General features: G+C 33.6%; 1 protein-coding gene across 9 annotated transcripts in view; it reads left to right on the forward strand.

Annotated features, from left to right (window-relative positions):
• Positions 1–22593, forward strand: part of PPP1R12A (protein phosphatase 1 regulatory subunit 12A) — a 145158-nt gene extending 122565 nt beyond the window's left edge. For 4 of the 9 annotated variants that reach the window (XM_035002073.1, XM_035002078.1, XM_035002077.1 and 1 more), the window contains 8 exons: positions 1522–1587; positions 6506–6522; positions 7600–7735; positions 9830–9934; positions 14714–14761; positions 17402–17452; positions 18332–18501; positions 20039–20113. In XM_035002073.1, the coding sequence (XP_034857964.1) occupies positions 1522–1587; positions 6506–6522; positions 7600–7735; positions 9830–9934; positions 14714–14761; positions 17402–17452; positions 18332–18466 (558 nt within the window). In that variant the 3' untranslated portion in view covers positions 18467–18501; positions 20039–20113. Of the gene's footprint in view, positions 1–1521; positions 1588–6505; positions 6523–7599; positions 7736–9829; positions 9935–14713; positions 14762–16650; positions 16682–17401; positions 17453–18331; positions 18502–20038 lie in introns of those variants that run through there. The other 5 variants (XM_035002081.1, XM_035002080.1, XM_035002075.1 and 2 more) reach the window with 4 other exon arrangements.
• Positions 22594–24339: the final 1746 nt, after the last annotated feature.

The raw sequence follows: 24339 nt of genomic DNA on the forward strand, positions 1-24339 counted from the left end.
TTCCTATAAATTGGTAGCTGCCATTTTACCAATTGGTAACTATCAGGTAGAGAACTGATCCCATTCTGGTTCAGAAATTCTTTTGGCAAGGTATGTTTGTTCATCAAGAAGTATATGATATCTGGTTGATTTTAATTGATTGCTCATTTACATTTTAATAACAGTAAAATAAAATCTCACAGTCTTAGTTAGCATCCTAACATAGTAACACTTTCTTGTTACTTAAAATTATATTTTTAATAATTTGTATGTATTAGGAGGTTCATAGTCAAAGCTGTTTTTATTATATAGTATTTATTTTTCCTGAGTTTTATTCAGACCAGCTTTCCTTTCAGAACTTCACTTTCTGGAATACCCTTAACTTGCACTGCAAGGATTCTTCCTGGGATTCATATTGGCAGTACTCATCTTTTTAACTTGACCCTGCCTTGAACTGTGTTCTAATTAGCCACCAGAGCACAGGTCTTCTTTCCCCATCTTAGCCACATTTGAACCCATATCAGACAACATACAAAAAGAACCAAGAGCTCTGTCAAAGAAAGGGTGTTATGTAGTTAAGCAGCTTTTTAATCTCTTGTGTTAGTAGGCTCCCCCCCCTTTTTTTTATTACTACTTTTAGGACCTCTGAACTTCCCCACTTTTTAAACTTCCAGTTTCTATGTTTTCCCATGAAACTGCAGTTTTTAAAACGATCATTTCATGATGTGGAATTCATATTTTTATATTAACATGTATATTAATAAATAAAACTAGCAACAGCACCACTGATTTCACGTGATTTCTATTTAGTGTGCTGTAAGCTCCCAAGAAATTTCCGGATGTTGATAAACTACCTAAATATAATAGGACTTTTGCATAAATCTTGCCAAGCTTATAGAACCCAACTTTTCTTACATAATATAATGAATTTCCTATTTTTGCTGCCCCATTATAGTTGAGTGTCTAAATAGTACCTTTTAAACTATTAAAGTACAGGCAGTATCATTACAGTATAAAATGTAATACCTTCTTCTGCTAAGCTCCAGTTTCCTCATCCCCACTGTGAATATGTTTCCTAAATCATGTTTTTAGGTAGATGGTCTTTTTCCACCATGTATATTAAGCTACTTAGATTGTGTCATGCAGACAAAATAAGGTTTCCTCAAAATAGGGTAGAAAAATTCCCACTTAAAAATCAGTTTTCCTTTTGATTTATTTCCTGGTAGGTTTTTCTCAAGGGTCGTTTTAAATTAGAAAAGCCCCGGGGCGCCTGGATGGCTCAGTTGGTTAAGCGACGGACTCTTGATTTCCACGTAGGTCATGATCTCAAGGTCATGAGATTGAGCCCCACAGAGTCTGCTTGAGATTCTCTGTGCCTCTCCCCTCCCCCACCCCATGTACCCCCTCCATCGCTTGCTCACACGCGCTCTCTCTCAGATAAATAAATTTTTTAAAAAATGTAGAAAAGCCCTAAAATATTTAAGTATCAAGTGTTTGAAATTTATTTTTACTTTTCTAAAGTAAATTGACAATCTATTTTAGAGCGATGAAAATGAGCAAGAACAACAATCAGATACAGAAGAAGGATCCAATAAGAAAGAAACTCAGGTAAAAAGCATTTTTTGTGTTTAGAAGTATTCATATTTTTTAAGAATTACTGTTTGCTTGTGTTTGAATTTATTCATGCAATACAGTTACTGCACACTGTACCTGCATGCTGAGGGTAGACTTGGTGTCTCTCTGGGATCAGGGGTAAATGGACTAGAAGGGACACAAAGAGTATTTCAGAGGCAATGGAAATATTCTGGATCTTGATTATAGTGGTGATATTCTGGATATATACAGCTGTCAAACTTATCAAACTGTATACTCTAAGTGGCTGGTTTATTATATGTAAATTAATCTTCAAAACTGAAAAGAAAAAACAAAAGTATCTAAGGGATATCAAGAAGTAGTGGAAGGCAAAGTTACCTTCTAGAGAAGACAGTAGGTCTTTTTAACTTTCTTTACATTTGTTTAGAAATTTAGTGCTCTAAAGAACTTTCATATTATCACAACTGATTGTACCAACAGTCTTCTCCAAAAGGGAGAAGATTACTCAATAGTAATAAAGAAACTAAGGCAAGTTTTAATGACTTAAAAGGTTACATAACTAGCAAATGCTGAAAGTTTCTTACCACTTTTTCCCCCTCTATTCCCTATTGTTTGGCTGTGGAGAAAGCTGACATGCTTTAAAGAGCTCTATTCACATAGGGGTAGAGCTGTATAATACGAGTTAGTTCTAATCTTCTAAGCTTAGCAGTATCTAACCTGAAATGGCATTCTGTCATATCATCTTTATTTTTGACATGGAGTTCCTAAAGAGAGCTATTGAAATGCTTTTCAGTCAGCAAGGATCTACGATAATATGAAGTGACCAGAAGTTGGTTACCTGTGCTATGTGACTATGGAGGTTACTTTTAGGGCCAAGTTATCTATTTTGTCCGGAAAGGTACTTTTATTTTATAATTAGGTACCCAGACAGATACTGAAGAATTAATTACTTGCAAGAGTAAATTATTTGCAGGGTAAAGTTTTACCACTTTTAGACCTTTTGCCTCTCAATTGTCCGCACTCCCCCAGTTCTCCTATGTCTCGTGTTTATTATATTCTGTAAACCTGCCCATTGTCTTCCTTTCCCAGTGTTACCCTATGAATTCCCATCTTTCAAGGGAAAAATAATAGGTAAACGAAAGGAAATGGGTTAGTAAACCATCCCCAGTTGGCACTTCTCACTGCCTTATCACATTGACCTCACCCATCAAGCTGGGATAGAAGGGAAAAGATTTTCTGACTTCAAAGTTGTGACCTTGAAGCATACTGATACTTGTGTTTAAGTTTTACTGTTAAAATTATACATGAGATACATTAACATTGAGTAGAAATTGTTTCTAAGAAACATTTTCTTAGTTCCAAACAATTTAAGTAGGTTTTGTTCATTTTAAATAGGGGGTTATTTAGCTCTTGATTTTGTGCTAGCATTCAATTACAAGTAACAGAAAACCCAGCTGAAACCAAATTAAACGAAGAGAATTTATTATGCTCCAGTTGTATTGCACAACCCTCTATGTCAGCTTCATCCTGAAGCAGGTTTACCTTAGGTGTCTGGGATTAATAATCGGCTTCGGCCAGACAACGTCCACCACTAGGATATTGCAGCCATTTTGCTACTAATGTGGGCTATATACCATCTCACCTAAACCAAATGACTGGTACACCATGAGGAAAAGGAAGAGTGGAGGTTAACACACTAACACAGTGTCTTCTACAATAAACAAGAAAAATGTTTCTAGCCATTAAGTATGCCACTCTTTTAAAAACTTGTAGCAGGAGCCCTTTTTTGTGTAAAAGTATTAGCAGCAAAATTCTTCTGTGCATTTCCTGAAATAAATAATGTCATCATCACCTCAAAAGTGTGTTTGATAATAGAACACCTGAATCCAAGTTAACCACATTAAAAACTGGCATGGGGTCATACACTTTTTTGCTTCAAAGTAAATTGTATAGTGTCAAAAAGTTCCTACAAATTCTGAATTGCATGTGAAGCTCAAGCTGTCTACCTTCAGGATATCAATTAAAAGAAATAAAATTTTATCACAGAAAATTATATATTATTAGAATCATATATTATTATAACATTCATTATTTCTAAAAATGGTGTTTCTGTTGCTTTGGTTATTGTGATTTGCTTTCATTAAGTTATTGGATAATAAAACTTTTACCATGCAGAGGATACTAGTAATAAATCAAGAATTTAAGTATGACACCAAGGCAAGAAAAAGAAAAGATTAACAGATTTGATTATTTAAACGTAGAAAACTAAAATATGACAGAAACAGTACCCTTCTTAAAGTTGAGACACATTTGCTGAGTTAAAAGTGAATAGTCTTAGCCGTCTTTTATAACATTTAAAAGATTGGTATTTATACTATGAAAAGACTCAAGGAAAAGGAAGTAGAGACAGAATACAAAATTCATAAATTTTACAAAAGAAATATAAATGGCCAGGAAGCTTGAAAATGCATTTAATCTCATTAATAAACCAAAGACATGACAGTTAATATAAAAAGTGAAATTGGCAAAGGCTAATGATGCTCAGATTTGGTATGATCACTATTGACATAGTATTTTTATATAAGATTTTGGGACTGTAATAAATTCATCCTTTATGGAGATTAACAGTAGAAATCAAATTCATACATGGGTATGTATACAAAAAAGGTAAGAGTTATCTAGAGGATTGGAGGCAGGGGAGTTATAGAGGAACTTTTTATGCTGTGGTACTTTTAGATGAGCTTATAGTACTGAAATTAAGTGTATTTTTACTTTGGAAAAATAATTTTAAAACACAGGGAGCAAGAACATTGCTATATGAAATAAGGACATATGCTAAATGAAATAAGCTGGTCACAAAATAGACATAGTGTATGATTCCACTTACGTGAGGTATCTAAACTATTCAAACTCTTAGAAAGTAGAATTGTGGTTTCCAAGGGCTGGGGGTAGAAGAATATGGGGAGTTGTTCAATGGGTATAAAGTTTGTTTTGCAAGATGAAAACATTCTAGAGATGTGTTGCATAACAATGTGAATATAGTTAACACTATTGAGCTATACTCCTAAAAGTAGTTTAGATGGTAACTTTTATGTCATGTGTTTTTTATTACAATCTTAAAAATGTAAAAAATACATGATTTTTTTAATTTGTTATGTGTTTTTGTTTTTAGTTTTTTATTTTATTATGTTATGTTAGTCACCATATAATACATCATTAGTTTTTGATGTAGTGATCCACGATTCATTGTTTTCACATAACACCCATTGCTCCATGTAGTACGTTAGTACCATGATTTTTAAAGACAAAGAAATGGAATTTGAGTGATTTCTGTGACTGCTTGGAGTTTTTATTTTTTCTTAAATTTAAATTAGTGAACCAGAGTACAAACTATGAGGTGAATGGCGATCTTTTCATTTGATATGCACACATTTTATTTCATACTTGGATATTTTTCTGAATTTGAATAGATCGCTTAGGTTTTTTTATTGTGTTATTTTTTTGAGATATAATTGACATATAATATTGTATTAGTTTCAGGTGTTTAACATAGTGACTCATTATTTGTATATATTGAAAAATTATCACCACAGTAAGTCTAGTTAACATCCATTCCCACATTTACTTTTTTTCTCTTGTGATAAGAACTTTCAAAGTCTATTAGCAATGTATGAATTTGAATCTCTTGAAAGTTGAAATTTAACTTCAGAATTGTTAATTGTTATAAAACTAATGAACAAATCAATGAAATAAAGCATTACATCAAAAAAAATAGGAAGCAAGTGCAAAATTAAAATTGGTTTTGCAAAGGAAATTTAAATAGACTTTAGTAAGGCATTTTTAGTCCAAATTAGACTTAATCCCAAAGGAATCCAATAATTTTACAGTGCATTCAAAGATAAATGTAATGGAAAAATACAAATACCTACTTCAGAAACTTAAACCATTTCTGAATAGTTGCCTTACAGAGAAGTGTAGTTTGAGCAAGAGCTTCAATAGAAAGGGAAAGAGCTAAAGATGACCACCAAAAAACAAAAATACTTTGTCCCCAACTAAGATTCTTTTACCCTATTAATCATTTCACCATTTAGGTAAGAAGAGTTATGAAACATTGATAAAGTATACCACTTGCTTGAGAAAATTAAGTCTCCATTTGCTAAACTTTGATGGAATTTATAGCTGGGTTTCTAGAAAGTAAATTTTAAACAAAATTATGTGTATATTATTGTACATAAAATACCTTAGGTATTCATTTGTTTGCCTCTCGTGTTACTGTCTCAAAAACAGAAAAATAAGAAAAATAGTTGCTTTGGGATGTCACGTAGTAAACTTGACATTTCTTAATATAAATAAACCTATTACTTTCTCCTGAGTAGGTAGAAGTAATAGATTTTTGTCCTAGTCTTCTTTTTTTTTCTTCTAATTAAAAATATTGGGGTGCCTGGGTGGCTCAGTTGGTTAAGCGACTGCCTTCAGCTCAGGTCATGATCCTGGAGTCCCGGGATCGAGTCCCACATCGGGCTCCCTGCTCGGCAGGGAGTCTGCTTCTCCCTCTGACCCTCCTCCCTCTCATGCTCTCTGTCTCTCATTCTCTCTCTCGCAAATAAATAAAATCTTAAAAAAAAAAAATTTTTAATATAAATAAATAAAATAAAAAATAAAAATATTGTATGGTGGTATTTGTAGGAATTCATAAAAGATGACCATAAATTGCCAAATGTAATTATATGGTTATTGTGCATGAAAAATGTGTGATGACTCTATTCTAGAACTTCTTTCTAAGAACACTCACATTAAAGTTAAAACGTATATATAGTAAATAGATAAGTTACTTTAATAGTGTGAAAACTGTATAAATGTTAAATTTACTTCATCAATCAAGGTACTTTAATGAGAGTATAAAAATATAATATGCCTCTGATTTTCTTTCTAGACGGATTCCATATCTAGGTATGTTTTACATTTTTACTAACTTTTTCTTATTTTTATTCTGTGTTGCTTAGATATTTATAGATTTTGTAAGTTAGAATTATTTGAGTAATAAAAATCTGTAGATGTTTAGATGACTTAATAACTCTTACCAGCTTTCTTTGTCAAAGCCTTTACTTCTAGTTCAGTAGTCATAGTAAGTCACTATAAAAAAGAAAATTTTTGTTAAATCCTTACAACAGTGATAACTTTTTAAATTTTCCTAAGCTTCCTAAATTACTTCACTGTTAACTATGTCATTATTAACAGCAGGGGCTGGTGAAACCCACCAGAAATTTATTTGATTAGGTATTCTGAATCTTCTCTCTGATCCCTGCTTTAGATAAAAACAATGAAGACACTAAAAATTGTCATCTATCTCAAAATTATTCACCTTTTAGAGAACCTCCACAGTGTCCTTAAGTCTAATCTCCATTGCATTTCTCTCACTCATAATAGTTAACTAAAACCTTGTAAAAACTAAGAACAAATTTTTATGTACTGATGATTCTTTTGAATTGAAATGTAGAGACAATAGCATTTATCAGGAAAAGGTAACCTGAATTAATAATGAGATAATAAGAAAATTCTCATGTACAAATGAGATAGGTTCTTTCTGTTTAGGGCAGACCTATTATCTATCACTTTGGATAGAGGAGTTTATCAAATCTCAGATGTTACTAATTTTTAAACAATTACATGCCACTTAAAGGAAAACTGCTACCAATTAAACTATAATATACCATCAGTTATAAGCCATGTTCTGATTTCAGAGATTTTAAAATGTAGAAAAAGTATACAGTCTAAAATTGTTGAAATAATTTATCACGATGTGAAACCAGTTCTGACTTTTTAGATATATTGAATCTCTCCTCAAATAATAGAAATTAATAGTATTATAAATAACTTTCCATTTATTATCACAGATACAGATGATAATAGATGAAAGAGAATATTACCTACTATTTGGAATATCAAGTTAAAATGTACTAGGATGCATGTTAATGGGAGCTGTAAAAACCTATAATAAAGATTTTTACTTTAACTCATCTTTTAAAGATATGAAACCAGTTCCACATCAGCTGGTGATCGGTATGATTCCTTGCTGGGTCGCTCTGGATCATACAGTTACTTAGAAGAAAGAAAACCTTACAGTAGCAGGCTAGAAAAGGACGACTCAACTGACTTTAAAAAGGTACTTGGATTATTCAACTACATTTCATTAAAAATAATCTTTTGTCTTAATATATTTATGTTTGGATATTATTCCTAGAAACTCAGAATGAAATCAGTATCTTGAAATAACTTACTTTAATTTTCAGTTTGGGGCACTAAATGGTAGGGAGAATATAAATAGCTGTTTGGGGTTTTTTGTTTTTTTTTAAAGATTTAATTTATTTGTCAGAGAGACAGCGAGAGAGGGAACACAAGCAGAGGGAGTGGGAGAGGGAGAAGCAGGCTTCCTGCCGAGCAAGGAGCCGGATGCGGGACTCAATCCCAGGATCCTGGAATCAGGACCCGAGCCAAAGGCAGACACTTAACCGACTATGCCACCCAGGCATCCCTAGCTGTTTGTTTTTTAAAGGGAAGAGACTTTATTTCACACTTAAGTGTCTCAGGCCAGTACTGTGATACTGTGATTGTGCTGAAAAGAGGCATGGGAGCCCGAGGGGGGGGGGGCGAGGCGGGGGTGGTGTGCGCATGTACTCTCACACAAGCATGCACACATACTTTACCTATTTGTCACTAAGAGGCAGCCAGAGAACAGAGCTTTTCCTAGGTAACTAAAAAACTTGTGATAGTGTAAGTGCTATTATGTCTTAAGGATGGAAGTATTTAAGAAGTAAGTCCTGGAAACTCAACAGTCTAGGATTATGACTCGTAATTCTTAATATTATGAGCTTAGAATAAACCTGATGAAGTTTGTTGGGGAAAAAGAAGGCTTGTGATATTTGTACATGTTTCCCCAGGTAGTTGGCAGCTATTTGAATTTTCTTACAAGCCAGGTCAGCAAAAGAAGGAAGGTGGGGGATCAGTTTACATTATGTATAAGATTGTCATTCATTCGGTAAAGAACTGAACACTAAACTGTCCTAAGTAGTGAGCTTCTACTCATAGGCAGTAGAGTTGGAGATAACTGTCCTTGTTCTTGTGGACATCTTCCATGTAGTAGCAGAGACCGACATGATCATACAGTCATATTAATGTATAATTTAAAACTTGAAACAATTATCTGAAGTAAAGAATGCATTTCATAAGAGTGTATAACAAAGGAAAGTGACAGGGCCTAAAGATAGATTTCCTAAAGAAGTGAAGCTTCAGAGGCGAATCATAGAAGGACAATTAGTTAACTGGCAAAATGGGAGAAAAAAGTTTTCTGGATGGAATGAGATATAAAGACGTAGACGTGGTGGCAGAAAGGCATGGGATGCATTGAAGTGATTAAATCTTCAGTATAGCTAGTAGGGCAGAAGGGATGGTCGTGTGAGGTTACACTTAGATGTAGAGGCCAGGGCCAGACTGTGCAGTGCTTCACAGGCTATCTTAAGGGTATCTTTGTACTGAGAACACTGGGAAGCTATTCGGGGTTTCTGATGTCCGGGCTAATGGAGTGGTTGGCATATGAAATTGAGATTGTCATTTTAGAAGAAGTTAACTCTTGCTGCTATGTATAGGACAAATTGGAGGTCAGGAAAACAATTCTAATACTGGAATAGTCTAGATAAGAGATGATTTTAAGCATCTATACTCGTAGTAGGAGAGATGGGGGAGAAAGAAGTAGTAGATTCAAATGTTATGAAAGTATTCAAGAAATCGTTCACTTTCCTTCAAATTTTAGTAAAAGCAGTACAATTATAATGATAAATACAACTGATGCTCCATGTCAGTGCCAGGAATTCAAGGGAGAATGATAGGCAGGAAAGCTCACAGACCCCAGATGAAGATCACAGTGGCTCCTCAGCTCTAGCTATAGTTACTCTGTGTGGTTCCTCTTTATCATATAACTGAAGATTTGTTAATGGAAATAGAAAAGTTAGATTTTTCAGTGAATTCTTAAATTTTAAATACTGGAACTAATGTGTTAAAGAGTTTACATGGGACAAATACCTGCATAACCAAAAATTTTTGCCTTGCAACCATAAAGCATTAAAATATTTTTAATGTATCCTTTAATGGTTCATATGTTATATTAATCTTTCTGTTTTAATATTGCAAGGTAATCAGTGGGAAATCTTAAAATATTAAGAGAGCAGAAAAGTAATTTGTTGTTCTACCCTAATTTTTATAGCTTTATGAACAGATTCTAGCTGAAAATGAAAAGCTGAAAGCACAGCTACATGATACAAATATGGAACTGACCGATCTTAAATTACAATTGGAAAAGGCCACCCAGGTTTGTACCTTTTTCTCTGTTACCCTGAAAGTAATGGTTTTGATTTATTCTGTCTAAAAATTAGATTGAAATATTCTCAGGTGTTTCTTTGAAACATAAGTTTGGTTACTGATAATAGCTTATTACTAAGAAGGAATCAAAATAATACATAACTTCCATTTACTTCTTTCTAGAATAAATTAAAAACATAGAAGTAAAACCTTATAATGGAAAGTTGAAGTATTTTTAAGCCAAAAATACCTATGTTGTGATACATAAAGGGCTTAAATGCTTATTTCCAGCATACCAAATGTAGCAAGGTATTAAAAGCATCTGTACAGAATCTTCTTAAAGCCATTAAAAATTTTATAATTTATAATCATTTTTATTCATTATAAATGTTTCCTGTTTGTTCCCAAAATTAATTTGATATACTAAAGCTAGAAGATAGCTTGTCATTAACTCTTTTTACTTACCTTCTATGCAACAGCCTACAGGAGACTGTTTTAGACAAGAAAATTGGGATAGCCAAACAAAATTCACAACCATATACATATGATCTAGGCTATGTATGATCTAGGAATTGTTTCCCAAGCTTTTTCCATGGAATACTAATTGTGGGAGATAGTAATAGGCACATTCCTTGCTCATTCTCCACCTGTCCCCCTTCAAAGAAAAGAGTTTTGTGACCCAAGTATTTCATGGGAAATAAACTATATTACATCTTGGAGATTTTACAGGATACTATTCAGGTGTTAAAAGGCTCTAAGCAGTCTTGTAATTTTTAAGAAAACAAACTTGTTTAATTTTAACATGAGACTTTATAGTATAAACACATTTCTGCAGTTCAGCTTTTGGAATCCAGTTTGAAATCACTCATCTAGAAATGACATCTCTGGTTCCATAAATGAGACCATACTTTCTTTGGCCATTCTTTTACATTCATCTTTTTTATAATCTTTTAATTCTCTATGTTGAACTTACACTTGTTAGCAGGTCCCCTTTTTGTCGTTGTTAACCACTATTACATTGTGAAGCAGTTGTCTGTGCACAATGGAGGCTTTGTTAAAATTCCAGGAGTTAAAGCTAAAAAAAGAAGAAGATAGCAGGAGGGGAAGAATGGAGCGGGGGAAATCGGAGGGGGAGACGAACCATGAGAGATGATGGACTCTGAAAAACAAACTGAGGGTTCTAGAGGGGAGGGGGATGGGAGGATGGGTTAGCCTGGTGATGGGTATTAAAGAGGGCACATTCTGCATGGAGCACTGGGTGTTATACACAAACAATGAATCATGGAACACTACATCAAAAACTAATGATGTAATGTACGGTGATTAACAACAATAAAAAATTTTTTAAAAAAAGAAGGCTCTGCAGATTCCATCAGTTGATGAGGGTTTACTATAAAGATACACAGAGAAGTAAGTCAGAACAAGAATACGTTTCATAGTGAGGTGTCATAAAAACTTGGAACATCATTCAAGTTACAACTTGCTGGGGTAACTTAGACTTCATGATAAACTGGAAAGTCATCATTCTTTGGGTTGTATTAGTAGCTTCATGAGCCTCCTCACACAAAAATACCATCACTGGTTTTCTGAAAATAACTCTAGCTCGAGAGATTTGATCATAATGTTTTCTAAATAAAAATGTCCACTGCTTTAAAAAAAAAAAGTCCACTGCTTCCTACTGCTGTGTCCTGTCATTACGGTGAGTCAGCTAATCCATGTTTTTACTGCTTACTACCTTCTCTGTTTCTCTGTTCTTCTGCCTACCCTGTTGTCGTTTAATTCTTCCTAGATGTGTCTCATTCAAAGTCTGCAAGAGAGGGGATCTGATAGAATTAGCCAGTTATTATCAGCATGGAGCAGTCCTGTTAGTGACTATTTCATAGGACACTGGACAACCCAGAGCAAGTTGCCTTTGGGTCATGTACCAATTTCTGATCCTTTGGATTGTGGCCAGAAAAACAAGTTACTATTAACTGCCTTAGCAGACATTCTGAGTACCATGCCCAGTATACTGAATGAATAATGGGAAGGGTAATTCAGAGTATAAGATATTGGTAAATATTCAGAGTTAATATCTTAGTTGGAAAAACTATAAATGTTTTTAAAATTTAAGGGTACATGTAAAAGCAAAACTGATAAGCATTAAACTTTTTGTTCAATTTTAGAGTATTTATCCTGAGCATTTAAGTCTACCAAGAATCATTCCACCTGATTTTTATTTTCTTTTTGGGGCATTACTCCCATAACTATTCATGGGTATACATAGTGGCGGCAGTTTGACAGTAGCATGGAGTTTTATCCAACTATCATCCTGTTAATAGTGTGTTTAATAATAATTGGCCAAGGGACTTAGAATTCTTTTTTTTTTTTTTTTTTAAGATTTTATTTATTTGACAGAGAGAGACGCAGAGGGAGTGGGAGAGGGAGAAGCAGACTTCCTGCTGAGCAGGGAGCCCGATGTGGGGCTTGATCCCAGGATCCTGGGATCATGACCTGAGCCGAAGGCAGACGGTTAACAACTGAGCCACCCAGGTGCCCTGTGACTCTAGAATCCCTGAATCCTGCCTTCATCCAGCCACCCTCCTTCCTGTATGTAGTCTCCAATGGAGGGAAATAGGCTGATTTACCAGAAACCAGTTTGATGAATAATATTTTGTCAAATGTCAATTCACTAGATTCACTAATAATGATTTTTTAGCAGCTTTAACTAGAACATTAACCAAAAATATTAACTCAACTTGATTTTTTAACCTAAGAAATGAGCAGATGAATTATAAAATTGCTAAATGTTCCTATATGAAGAAAAATCCTCAAAAAATGCTAGTTTTCCATCTAAAATTTTATTGACTTATATGTAATGTCATTGTTTCAGCTGTTTCTGAATTCTTTTGGGTGCTTTTGAATGTCATTTTTAAATTTTTCAGTCTTTTTCCCCCCCCCAAGTAATCTCTACACCCAGCATGGGGCTCAAACTCATGACCCTGTGATCAAGAGTCCCGTGCTGTTCTGATGGAGCCACCAAGGCACCCCTACATTTTTCAGTCTTTATTTAAAGCGGTTTTAGGATTCATTTGCACATCTTCAAGAGGCATATTAGCCTTTGTTCTGCATTTTTAGCAGTTAAATATAAATTTAAATTTAAAAACATCAAAAAGAAATCAGAATTAGCTGGAAAGTCTCATCATACTTGAAATTCTGAATTTGATTTGTAACAATAAGTAATTAAAATACGCCGACTTTTATTTTTCCAGAAAGAGCACAAAAGCATAAAACCATTTAAAACAACAGAGAAAAGGAAGGACACCTGGCCATGATTAGATCTTTACATTTTATATACCATAACCATAAAAAAGAAATTGTGAAAAGAAGATCAAAAAGTAATTTAGGTTACAGGCCTTGATGAGACTAAAGTATGAATGCTGAAATGGTTGGCAGAACAGAAAATTACATAAAGAAACGTTTAGGGCACCTGACTGGCTCAGTCAGTAGAGCACAACTATTGTTCTTGGGGTTGTAGGTTCGAGCTCCATGTTGGGTGTAGAGATTACTTAAAAATAAAATTTAAAAAGAAAAAAAAACAATGAAATATATTTGTAAGTATATCTTGTGGTTAATAGTCATAAAAGAGCATTCTTGTTAAAGTTGTGAAAAAACATTTTTGGTAAATTGGTAAAATAGATTATTCAGCAAATTCACTTTTGAGAAATGAGTCATTTGATGGTTTTTATAGCAAACTGACCAGGAATCCCGAGGAAGATACATGTACAGAAGTTAGTGTAAGAACTAGGATACCACTTGTTTTTTGTTTTTAAGATTTTGTTTATTTACTGGAGAGGGAGAAAGAGAGAGTGTGTATAAGTGGGAGGAAGAGCAGAGAGAGAAGAAGACTCCCTGCTGAGCAAGGAGCCCAACTCAGGGCTGGATCCCAGGACCCTGAGATCATGACCTGAGCAAAAGTCAGACACTCAACCAGCTGAGCTACCCAGGCACACCTAGGATACCCCTTGTTTTTAACTGGGCCTTTACTCAGGATCCATATGCAGAACTCTCAGGTATTAGTTATAACATGTGGCTTAAAACCACAAGGGTCCTTTCCATCTCCCAAATCTCAGGATTTTTTCAACTTTGAGTTGATAGCATAGTATAGGAAGCAGGAAAAATGAGAGCCCTAAGCTCACCAGGAGAAGAAAAGCTATATAGCTAGGATTTCTTATAAGTGACAGGGGGTGTGAACTTTCTTACCAATTTTGGAGCATGGATGATTGGAAAAGAAAACTCTAGATAGAGAGTGAGCAATACGAAGCTGTGAGAGACAACAGAATTTAGGCCAGTTTACTGGCTTGGCTGCATGGATACTCACTCATCCTAGTCCCAACTACCTTTCAGTCAAGGTCCTAGAATCTGGCCATTCAGATTAGCCACTCCTCCTAGTGGTGTGTGAGAGAGAGCTTGAGCATCGGAGAGGAAACTCTAGGGTGTTTTTGGTTTTGTTCCACAGTACTCACCCATCCTTAGCCCATACTATAACTGTGTAAAGACCTGAGGAAAAGTGATGGGTAGACCATGAGAGCTGTGGAAACCATTCTACTTCTAAGTATTCCTTTAACTCTAAATTTATATTGTTTTAATAGAAAATTGTTTTCTCTTTTCTTTATTTATGCCTGTGTATTACTCCAACTGAATGTTGTGATTTATTTGAACACCACTAGAGGAGTTACTATGGTCCTCCTTCACCCCCCCACCTTTTATTGCACTTAATATCCCTTTTATATTTCTTACTTTGTTACAGAGACAAGAAAGGTTTGCTGATAGGTCACTATTAGAAATGGAAAAAAGGGTAAGTATCCATTTTATTAATTAATCATTTTCCCCCTTTATTGTTTTACATAAGCAATAGTAGGGGTTTTTTTTCTTTTAGTTTTATTTTTATGAATGGTAGTTTTTGTTAGTGTAGATTAATACTAATTTAATCATGAATGTTTTCTGGCTTAGCTTCTTTATACAGTTCTATGGGATCTCTCTAGATGTGAAATTACCTTACCTCTCTAGATATTAAGACTTAATTTACCATGTTACTCTTTTAACAGATTAAAAAAATCTTTGCCTTGATTCTGAAATGTACCCATTGTGGTAGTGAATCTGATGTTTTTGAAATGCCATTTATCTCTTTGGTTTTCTGTGGTGGTATACTTAAAACATTTTGATCATGTATACATTTAGTTTAATTCTTTGGAAAATTTAAATCCATTCTTAAAGTTTGTAAAGATTCTAAGAACATCAAATTCTCAAATTTCTTTTAAAGTTAATGATAAGTATTTGAATTTAAATACTTAACATTTTTAATTAGTATATATATATATTTTTAAGATTTTTATTTATTTATTGAGAGAGAGAGAGAGAATGATAGAGAGAGAGCATGAGAGGGAGGAGGGTCAGAGGGAGAAGCAGACTCCCTGCTGAGCAGGGAGCCCGATGCAGGACTCGATCCTGGGACTCCAAGATCATGACCTGAGCTGAAGGCAGTCGCTTAACCAACTGAGCCACCCAGGCGCCCCTAAATAGTATATTTTAAACAAAAATTTGATTACTAGAGAAGCCTTTTGCCCTTTTATGTCTTTCTATAATTTTTTATTTGGCAATGATATATTCACTTGTATTTCTCCATTTATTATTGTTATTGCTCAGAGGTCTGGCAGTGGCCATAGGAAGAATTCTGCAAGTTTAGTCTGAGCAGTTGAGAATGTATCGATGATCAAAAGTTAAAGGAAAAGAGTGTCTGTTAGTCCAAGTGAGCAGTGGCTAGACCTGCAAGGTCTTAGCTGGAGGAGAAAGCACATCCTGGGTAGCTAGGTCAAAGAATAAATAATCAGGAGCAGTTAATAAAACATTTTCTTCCATCCCATTACAAAAATAGCCAATTTACCTTTTTTACGAAAAAAAAAGAGTGTCCTTTTTTATCTAGGCTTGTGCACACATAGTACACATGTTCATACTCTGACATTCTCACCTGACCTCCTTTGTCTGCCTATCAAATGCAAATAAATTACAAAGTAGCTAATTTACTTTCAATTTAACAGATATTAGTAATCATAGTATTGATAATAACTGCTAACATTTATTCAGTACTATAATGTACCAGGCAGGCACTGGGCTAAGCATTTTACATGTATTTTCTCTTAACCATATTTTCTGATGTTGGTAAGTTTGTCAAACAGAAGAAATTGCCTACAACCTTATAGATGCTGCTTTGGTGACAAGGCAGTTTGGTAGAGAGTTCTTGTCTTGCCTTATCAGAAAGTAGTTAAAATCTTGAAGGTACCTAACAAAATTGAGGATGATGACGGCAGTAGGAAATACACTGTTTATGAGATTTCACCAAGTTATGAGGATCAAATATGACGCTATATATCCTAGTGTTTTGGGAAGTGCAGTGGTTTTTATGAATTAGTCATGGCTGTATTATTAACTAGGAGAAAGTTCTGTTCGTAGAAGATAACATTTTTGTCTATATAATAGTGTTTAAACAAGCTATTAATAGAATAACACGGTACTTAAAAGACTATGAGTAGGATTCCATCTACTTTTTACATCACATAATCTAAAAACATTAACATTTACAGTAAATGTACTGCTTTACTAAATATCAACATTAATTATTAATCTGGGAAAGAATGTCTTGGAAATTCATAGTGATTAAACTAAATTTAAATGGTTTGTATCTGAAAGGTGACCGGCAAGAGTCAGTATCTTCTGGGCGGTATGACCTAACAACCAAAGTTTTACAGCACATTAATTACCGCTGCTTGCTTTTTGCGTAACACCTTAGAATGCTGATTATTTATAAGGGAGGATAAACTGTACACTGCAGTAATGTATGTTGCCTTTGCCTGTCACTCTTCGAAAGGAGGTACTTTAAAGCATACTTTAAAGAAGCATGCAGTTGCTTCTTCGTTAGATTCACTGCATTAATGCTGCACACAGTATCAACCTAAGTCCAAAGCTGTAAGTCAGTTGTATAAATGTTGGCTAGCAAACATTATAGGTGGAGGAGATGGACTTCTCTTCGATCCTTTTGAAATTTAGGCATGTTTGCTGCTTGCGTTTCTGCTTCTGTCACTGTAGAATAATTGCATCTATGTGTGTTTTTTTTTTTCTTTTCTATATAATCCTCAGTCTTGAATATTGGTTTATTCCTCAGTTTTATGTGAACTAAAAAAACAGTTTGAACATGTTATGTAGCATCTTACTAGAAAGTCAAAGCTTTGAAGAAAGAGCTTATAGAAATTAATAAAAATCATAATCTTCATATTTACTTCTCAAAATTTAGAAAGCTCTTTACACATCACTGGCATCACATCTTTTTCCACACTGCTCCTGATTTGATTTTTGACTCTAAAGTATCACTCTCTCACAGTTTAGAAGAAAATTAAGAATATAATAATTACGTGATTAATATTGGTACCTTAAATTGATCTAGGAACGAAGAGCTCTAGAAAGAAGAATATCTGAAATGGAAGAAGAGCTCAAAGTAAGTAAACCATGCTTCTACTTATGAGAGATGGTGCTGTTAATTAACTCAAGCGTTACAGTACTCTTATAGATAACTATGTTTATGTTAATTGTTCTCAATACTGATTATGTAATTTGTGAGTTATCTGTATCTTGTGCTTCTCTTCCTTCCTAAATGCAGGTTTTATGTGAGCTAGAAGAACATTTACAATTCAAATCATTTTGTTGATTAGTTTTTTTGGCTTTTTTGATGTTCAGGTATAGAAAAAATCAGACAATAATAACCATAAGATTTGGGATTTATTATTTATTCTTCACATTTCACATACTCTGTTTCTTGGAGAGTAAATGGTGGAGGGGGTAGCAATACAAAAATATTTTCCTTTGAAAATAAAGGACATTACAGTAGTGGACGAGCAGAGCTATGTTTTATTGAAGTCTGAATTACCTGTAGAAGTATCTGTTTGTTTTGAATGTTGGAAGGAACTCTCTTGCTAGGGGAAAAAAATAGCATAGTTAATGGATTACCTTTTATTGTGTTATCTTGCATAAAATATGTTTATCACATTACGAATTAATGAACTGATACATAGGAAAATGTGCCCATAAAATTAGAATTTCAAGATTTAATTATTACTGAATTTGGTTCCTTATTAAAACATTTTTGAATGGCTTTGGAGACAAAGTTTTTGGATTTTGTTATGTATTTTGTTTGATATGGAATTTTAGGACTACACTATTTACTTTTGCAAATTTCATGGAATGAATATCCTTATAGTCAAGACTCTTAATTTTTTCTTCTTATATTCGTTATCTGTGATTCTTTGTGTTTTTATTGTACTCTTTTCGATTTTCTTATTTTTTTATATTTTATTTCTTTATGTTCTAATTCCTGCAGAACCTGCACCAAATAAAGCAAATTCAAACTCTGAGAGAGTTAAATGAGCGACTGCTGACTGAGAATAGGGCCTTGACAAGAGTGGTAGCCAAGCGCTCAGGGTTCTGTAGGCACCTGCAGTCTGTGAACCTATAATTTATAGTTTCATCATTTCTTCTTGGTAGAGCCAGGCAGGTGTTTTTGTATTAGTAAGCGTGTCTTAAGCTCACTTGTACAAATTAATGCCATTGTGTCTGAAGCTTATCATATAACTGTTAATTATGCATGGCTTCTCAGAATGTTAGAAAGTGTCACTAATTGTATATTCTGGCTGATAAACTACAATAAATTTAGGAAATGATTTAGGGATTTAAAGACTTGTCTGCACCTTTGCAAAGCTTGTGCACATTTTTGGCTCTACAAATATTTTAGGGATTAAATATTTAAATACAATTTTAAAATTCTTTGCTAGAAAGAAAATGGAACATAAGCAGTATAAAATATTTTACATATAATTAATATGTTGAAGCTGAAGATTAAGCATGCTTTATTTTTCAAAATAATACCATTTTCAATCAGAACCACTTTAGTTAATACAGTTCTTTATAGTACTATAAGTAATATAGTACTTTAGTAAATAGTTCTTTATTACAGCGGTATCCTAATACATAAACTTAAGATTACTGTATTTTATATCCATACATTGTGAACACAAGAATTGATTGGTTCCACATAAAGTTAAACTCTTCATAAAGCTTTTGCTTTATGTAATTTTGCCAAGTAGAAGTTTTACTTTTATCTAATTTTACAACCTACTACATTTTGATAGCTGAGAAACGATATTGGAAAGATATTTTAAGTATCTTGGAAAGCATGTTTTAACATCCAAAATATAAGCTCTCCCACTTCTAGCAAACAAATCTGGCAGAGCACATCTGATTTAATTCATTCTTGGAAAATGCAGTTTACTGATAACATTTCTACCCCCTCCTTCAGTTTGTCTGTAAAACAAAAAATAGATTTGCTTTGAGGATGTGAGGGTGTGTTTTTCTGTTTGCTCCAAATACTGGTGATTTTTTCAGTGCTTAGATATTTTCATAAACACAGACTGACTACTTTGGCTTATAAATTATTTTATACTGTTCTAATAATAGTAATAATTATTATAATTTAATGAGCCACCTATCTTAGATCATACATTGTACTACATGCTTAAACTTGGTACTACAGATGAATCCTTTAAGGAATTTTAATAATTTAGAACAAGTCTAACTTCCTCAAAACTTTGCTAAATAGGCTGGTTTCCTTGTGGAGTAATAGTAAGTACTATGGTTTGAGGTCTGATGTAAATAAAGTAAAAGGCCTCGGTTTAGGTGCTGACAGGAAGTCTTAAAGGAACTCCCTTTGAGAGCCCATCCTAACAAAAACAGGCTTCATTTTTTTGGCTGCTCTAATATGGTGTGCTTGTGAGTCATAAATAGCAAGTGATTTAGTACATTCCAGTTGATAACTTTGGGAGAATAAACTTTTAATTCCATCGTTTATTAAACTAATTAGCTTCACAAATCAAGTTTTTTCTTTCTTTCATATACGTTTTAGCCACTAGAAATTTATACAACTGACAAAGCTTGTTCATGTGTCTTGTGGTGAAAACATAAAATTTATTAAGAGTAACATTGTATCTTCTTATTAAAGTAAAACTTTTTTCTTTTATTTTTCCCCTCACAGATGTTACCAGACCTAAAAGCAGACAACCAGAGGCTAAAGGATGAAAATGGGGCCTTGATTAGAGTTATAAGCAAACTTTCCAAATAAAAAGCAGCAAATAATGGAATTGCACATATTAGCAACCCAGTGGACCATAACTGACAGTCACTGGAAGCCTGGGAAGAATCCTTGGAGACTGTCATTTTTGGATATCCTGCCAAATGCCCTCTTATCTAGGAATTTTGTTTTGTTTAATTTTCTGGTTTTGTTTTTTTTTTTCTTGTATCAAGACCATTGTTTCATGTTAATGCAGCTGCTGAGAAGATTTTTTTTTTTTAATGACTGAGAAAACTTGTTTACAGCTCCAGCATATAAGGAAAGTGTTCAAGGCCAGATATGCCTCAGATACTTAACCAGTAAGCCTTAGTTGTACATAAATACTTTTGTGTCAACAAAAACTTTCAGCTCTCACAGAAGACAGTTATTCAACATTTTTTGATGTGCCACAGTTTCCAGTTTTTCGATATTTAATTTTTTGCTTTACATCTAAGTTTGGGTTTGTATTTTTTTCCTTCTAACTCTTCATGTGGCAGACTCTTCTATGTTTTCACAGCTTTCTCATTTACAGAAAAGAACACTTGTTCTTCTGATATCATTGTTATGTATTAGGCTAATGCTGTGTTGTCTTCCACCTGGAACTGAATTGCTTGGTGGAACATTTGCTTTCACTGTTTGTGCAATATGCATTTATTTCTTATATGAATGCTTTAAAGTCAATTGAGATTAGGTTCTTTTAAGTCCTATTTTCTGCCTTCATTGGTCACTTTTTTGTTTTTGTTTGTTTTTTATTATTGTAGTATAAGATGTTAGATTCTGTAATCTTCACGTTCATTTTAGCAGGTACTGAGTGATGCTGTATATATAAATAAATGTATTGTTTTGATTTTTAGACCACCACATGGTATGCTTGACTATTTCCTTATTTCAAATGTCTGTTAATGCAAAGTAGGCTACTCCATAATAGTGTTAAAACAAAATTTGCTAACAATGTGATATAAAGACTTTAAAAGTAACACATTATATGGAGCCCTATCTTTACAAAAGTTTTCTACTGTAAAGTGCTTTTACTTTTATTTCCAGTTTTCATTTGATAGTATTCAGCCACAATTAAAGTTGCATAAGATAATTGCTTCACATTTCACATACCTATATTTATCTGAGTGCTGTCTAAAACTGTTGTGCTAGCCAAAGTAATGCTATGAAATCATTTGCAGACTTAACCCGTGAGTTAATGTAAAATGCACTGTTATTGCCATGTGAAGAGGCATTGACTTTGATACCACCATCATGTTCAGACCATTTTATACATTTCAGTGGCCTTTTTAAAAAAAGAAAAGAAAAAAAAAAAAGCAAAATCAAGTACATAGTGAAGATGGCTTTTATTTGGACAAATAGCTTTTATATTTTCATCAAACCATGCAAAAAAATACTACATATTTCTGGCACATAACTGTCTCCTTAACCACTGAACAGTTCAGCCATTTGAATAAATTGTACATCATAAAGCTTATAGTAGCTAATTGTATTATTGATTGTATTGTATACTATATTAAATGTGAATTTGTACCCCTTCATTTTAAAAGGTCATTGTGTTCTACTGCCTATTTTAGATTACTTTGGGGCTGGGAAAGGGTGTTTTGGTAAGCAGGATTTTAAGTCCTCTCTCTCTTGATTGGTTTTATGAAGATATAAGGTTATGCTCTTACTACCAAGCTCAGGATTCTTGATTTTTAAAGGTACAAGGATAGTTATGGGAATTTTATTTTTGGTTATATTTGAACTGTATGAATGGTGGGTCTGAATATAGAGAATTTCCATGGTCTTATGTGGACGTAAAATATACAGATAATTGATCAGTTTGAGTGACCGCAACACGTTCTGGTTGCACAACAGTTAGGCATGCTAAGGATTATATTTGTGAAGTTTGGATGCCTGTGAAGAATGATTAAATACATGTTTCTAATATTTTAGTGTTTTGTATTTAGGTTATTTATTCTTTGTATCTAAAACTGAACAGCTACTGTGCTATTATATTGGTTTTATTGGTAGTATTGAGCAGACCTTGTTTCTGCATGAAACTAGTTGCAAAACCCACTATTTTGGAAATAAAAATGTATTTTGACATATACAAATAAAATGAATAAAACTATTTTAAATGTGTGACCTTTTACTGAAGACATTTAAATTTTGTTCTGAGATATTTAAATTCTGCATGGGTATTTTTTCACTAATTGCTTTACTTGGATTCCAATTTGAATAATTTCTGAAATTGTAATATTGTGATAATTTGCACAACATTGTACATGCACATCTGTAAATGCAATCTTAATTGCCATATTTATGCAATCTGTGTACCAATTTGGACAAATGTTTATATATTTTACATAAAGCTGTCTGTATGCAGAATCTGAGAACTAGTTTTTTTATGATAATAAGTGGGTAAAAAATAATAACTGAGTCTCAAGATAGTAGCTTTGTAGCACAAGATTTCATTTACATAAACATTTTGTGGTTTCTAAATTAAACCTGTGCTTTTTTCTTAGCTGCAAACATGGGTTTGGGAATACATACAAAGATAATATTCCATTGAAATGTAAAATATTAGATCATTCCTCAACCTAGGTTTGTCCAAAGTTCAGCCCCCCCATCTACTTACACATCTGTAACTATATAACTCTCATAGGAGGCACTTTCAGTTTGGGAACTTTGGTAGAGGACTTGTAGTAAGCCTATGTTTAAATACAACAAGAATTGAATTCTAGTTCCAGTACTTTACCCTGTGCAAGCTCACAGAACGAAAGATATTACTGTTGTTTGTCCTACATAAAATAAGTTCACATGCCAATACTTCAAAGCCAAATGAAAAGCAGCTGTTAAGCTGTTTTTGTTGTGTTGAGACTATTCATATAAAAAAGTAGATACTCACCAAACCATTAGGCTACTTTGCTCTTTTGCTTAAAGGTTTATTATCACTTAGTCTTCCCTGGCTCATCTGAAACAGTCACGAGTCTGAATGTCCACATTCACTGAGTCTGTTGTCGTAAGAAGCAGATAATCCAGAAGGCCAAATTCTCCCTAGACTGGGACCATGTATTTCCCATAGGACATAATAGCCCTGTAGTTTGTTCTTCACTTTGTCATGATAAGCAGAATACAGAACAGACCCCATTAACAATTATTAACTATCCATCAGTGAAAACCTTTGGCTGCAGAGATGAAGGCTGACTGATGAGCAATCTTTTCTCTGATGTCCATGTTGTATACTGTATGTGAGTGATCTCTGTGTGTGAGTGTGCATGTGCATGTACAACAGGTGTACAGTCCAAAAAGGATTGGGTATAGAATGAAATTGCTTTTCCTATTTATCACATATCTCTAACTAAATACATTTCTTGACTTTCATTTTGGAAAGGTTCTCTGGGGTTAAGTGCTCTGTAAACCACAGGTTGCTCTTTCTCTGAGGTAAGTGACACACAGTGTCATATTTCTGTTCCTTGCCTACAAAATGACCAGATGACAAAGTAATAAATTTTAAAACGTAGGAATCAGAAGTTTAAGATTCTATAATAAGGTAATATAAATAATTCTCTAATTACCATAACTTCAAATTTTATCACAAGTGTTTTAAAGTTTATTTTAACTAAGCTTTTTTGAGCCAGGCTGTCACAACTTGTCACTACTTGAATGCCAATAAATATATAGGTTACAAAAATTCACTAGATTTTCATTTTAAAAGGCTAATGAAAAGGGGGAAAAGTTTAAGAATTATAAATGTTAGTAGATCTTGTCTTGAGTAATATGCAGTTAATAGGGCCTGTACTTTGTGTTTTTATGTCTGGGAGACTGGTGGTAGAAAAGAAGAAATTACCTTCTCTCCCCTTCATCACAGTCTGTTTTTCTTACAGGTCTGATATGATACAAATCCACTTCAGTAGGATATCTCATTTGATCTGTACAACAGGCTGGGTAAATAAAGTCTGTCTCCATTTTATAGGTGAGAAATCTGAGATTATTAACTGATTTAACATTCCAAAACTAACAAAGCAGAGCTCTTACCCAAAGTTAGTTGGGGTTGTCATTGTTTTCCCATCTCTTAATCCAGGACTTTTTCTACTATTATCAAACTACTATTAGTTAGTTTGATGGTTTATTTGCATGAAATTGCATAAGTTACCTATGAGCCTATTTTATATGTCTAGGCTTAAAATAAGGATAGCATTTCTTGATTTTATTTATTTTTTGCATTCTTTTCTAATTCTACA

This window comes from Mirounga leonina, unplaced genomic scaffold (genome assembly GCF_011800145.1).
Source record: "Mirounga leonina isolate KUSES-001 unplaced genomic scaffold, KU_Mleo_1.0 Mir_126, whole genome shotgun sequence".
Lineage (NCBI taxonomy): Eukaryota > Metazoa > Chordata > Mammalia > Carnivora > Phocidae > Mirounga > Mirounga leonina.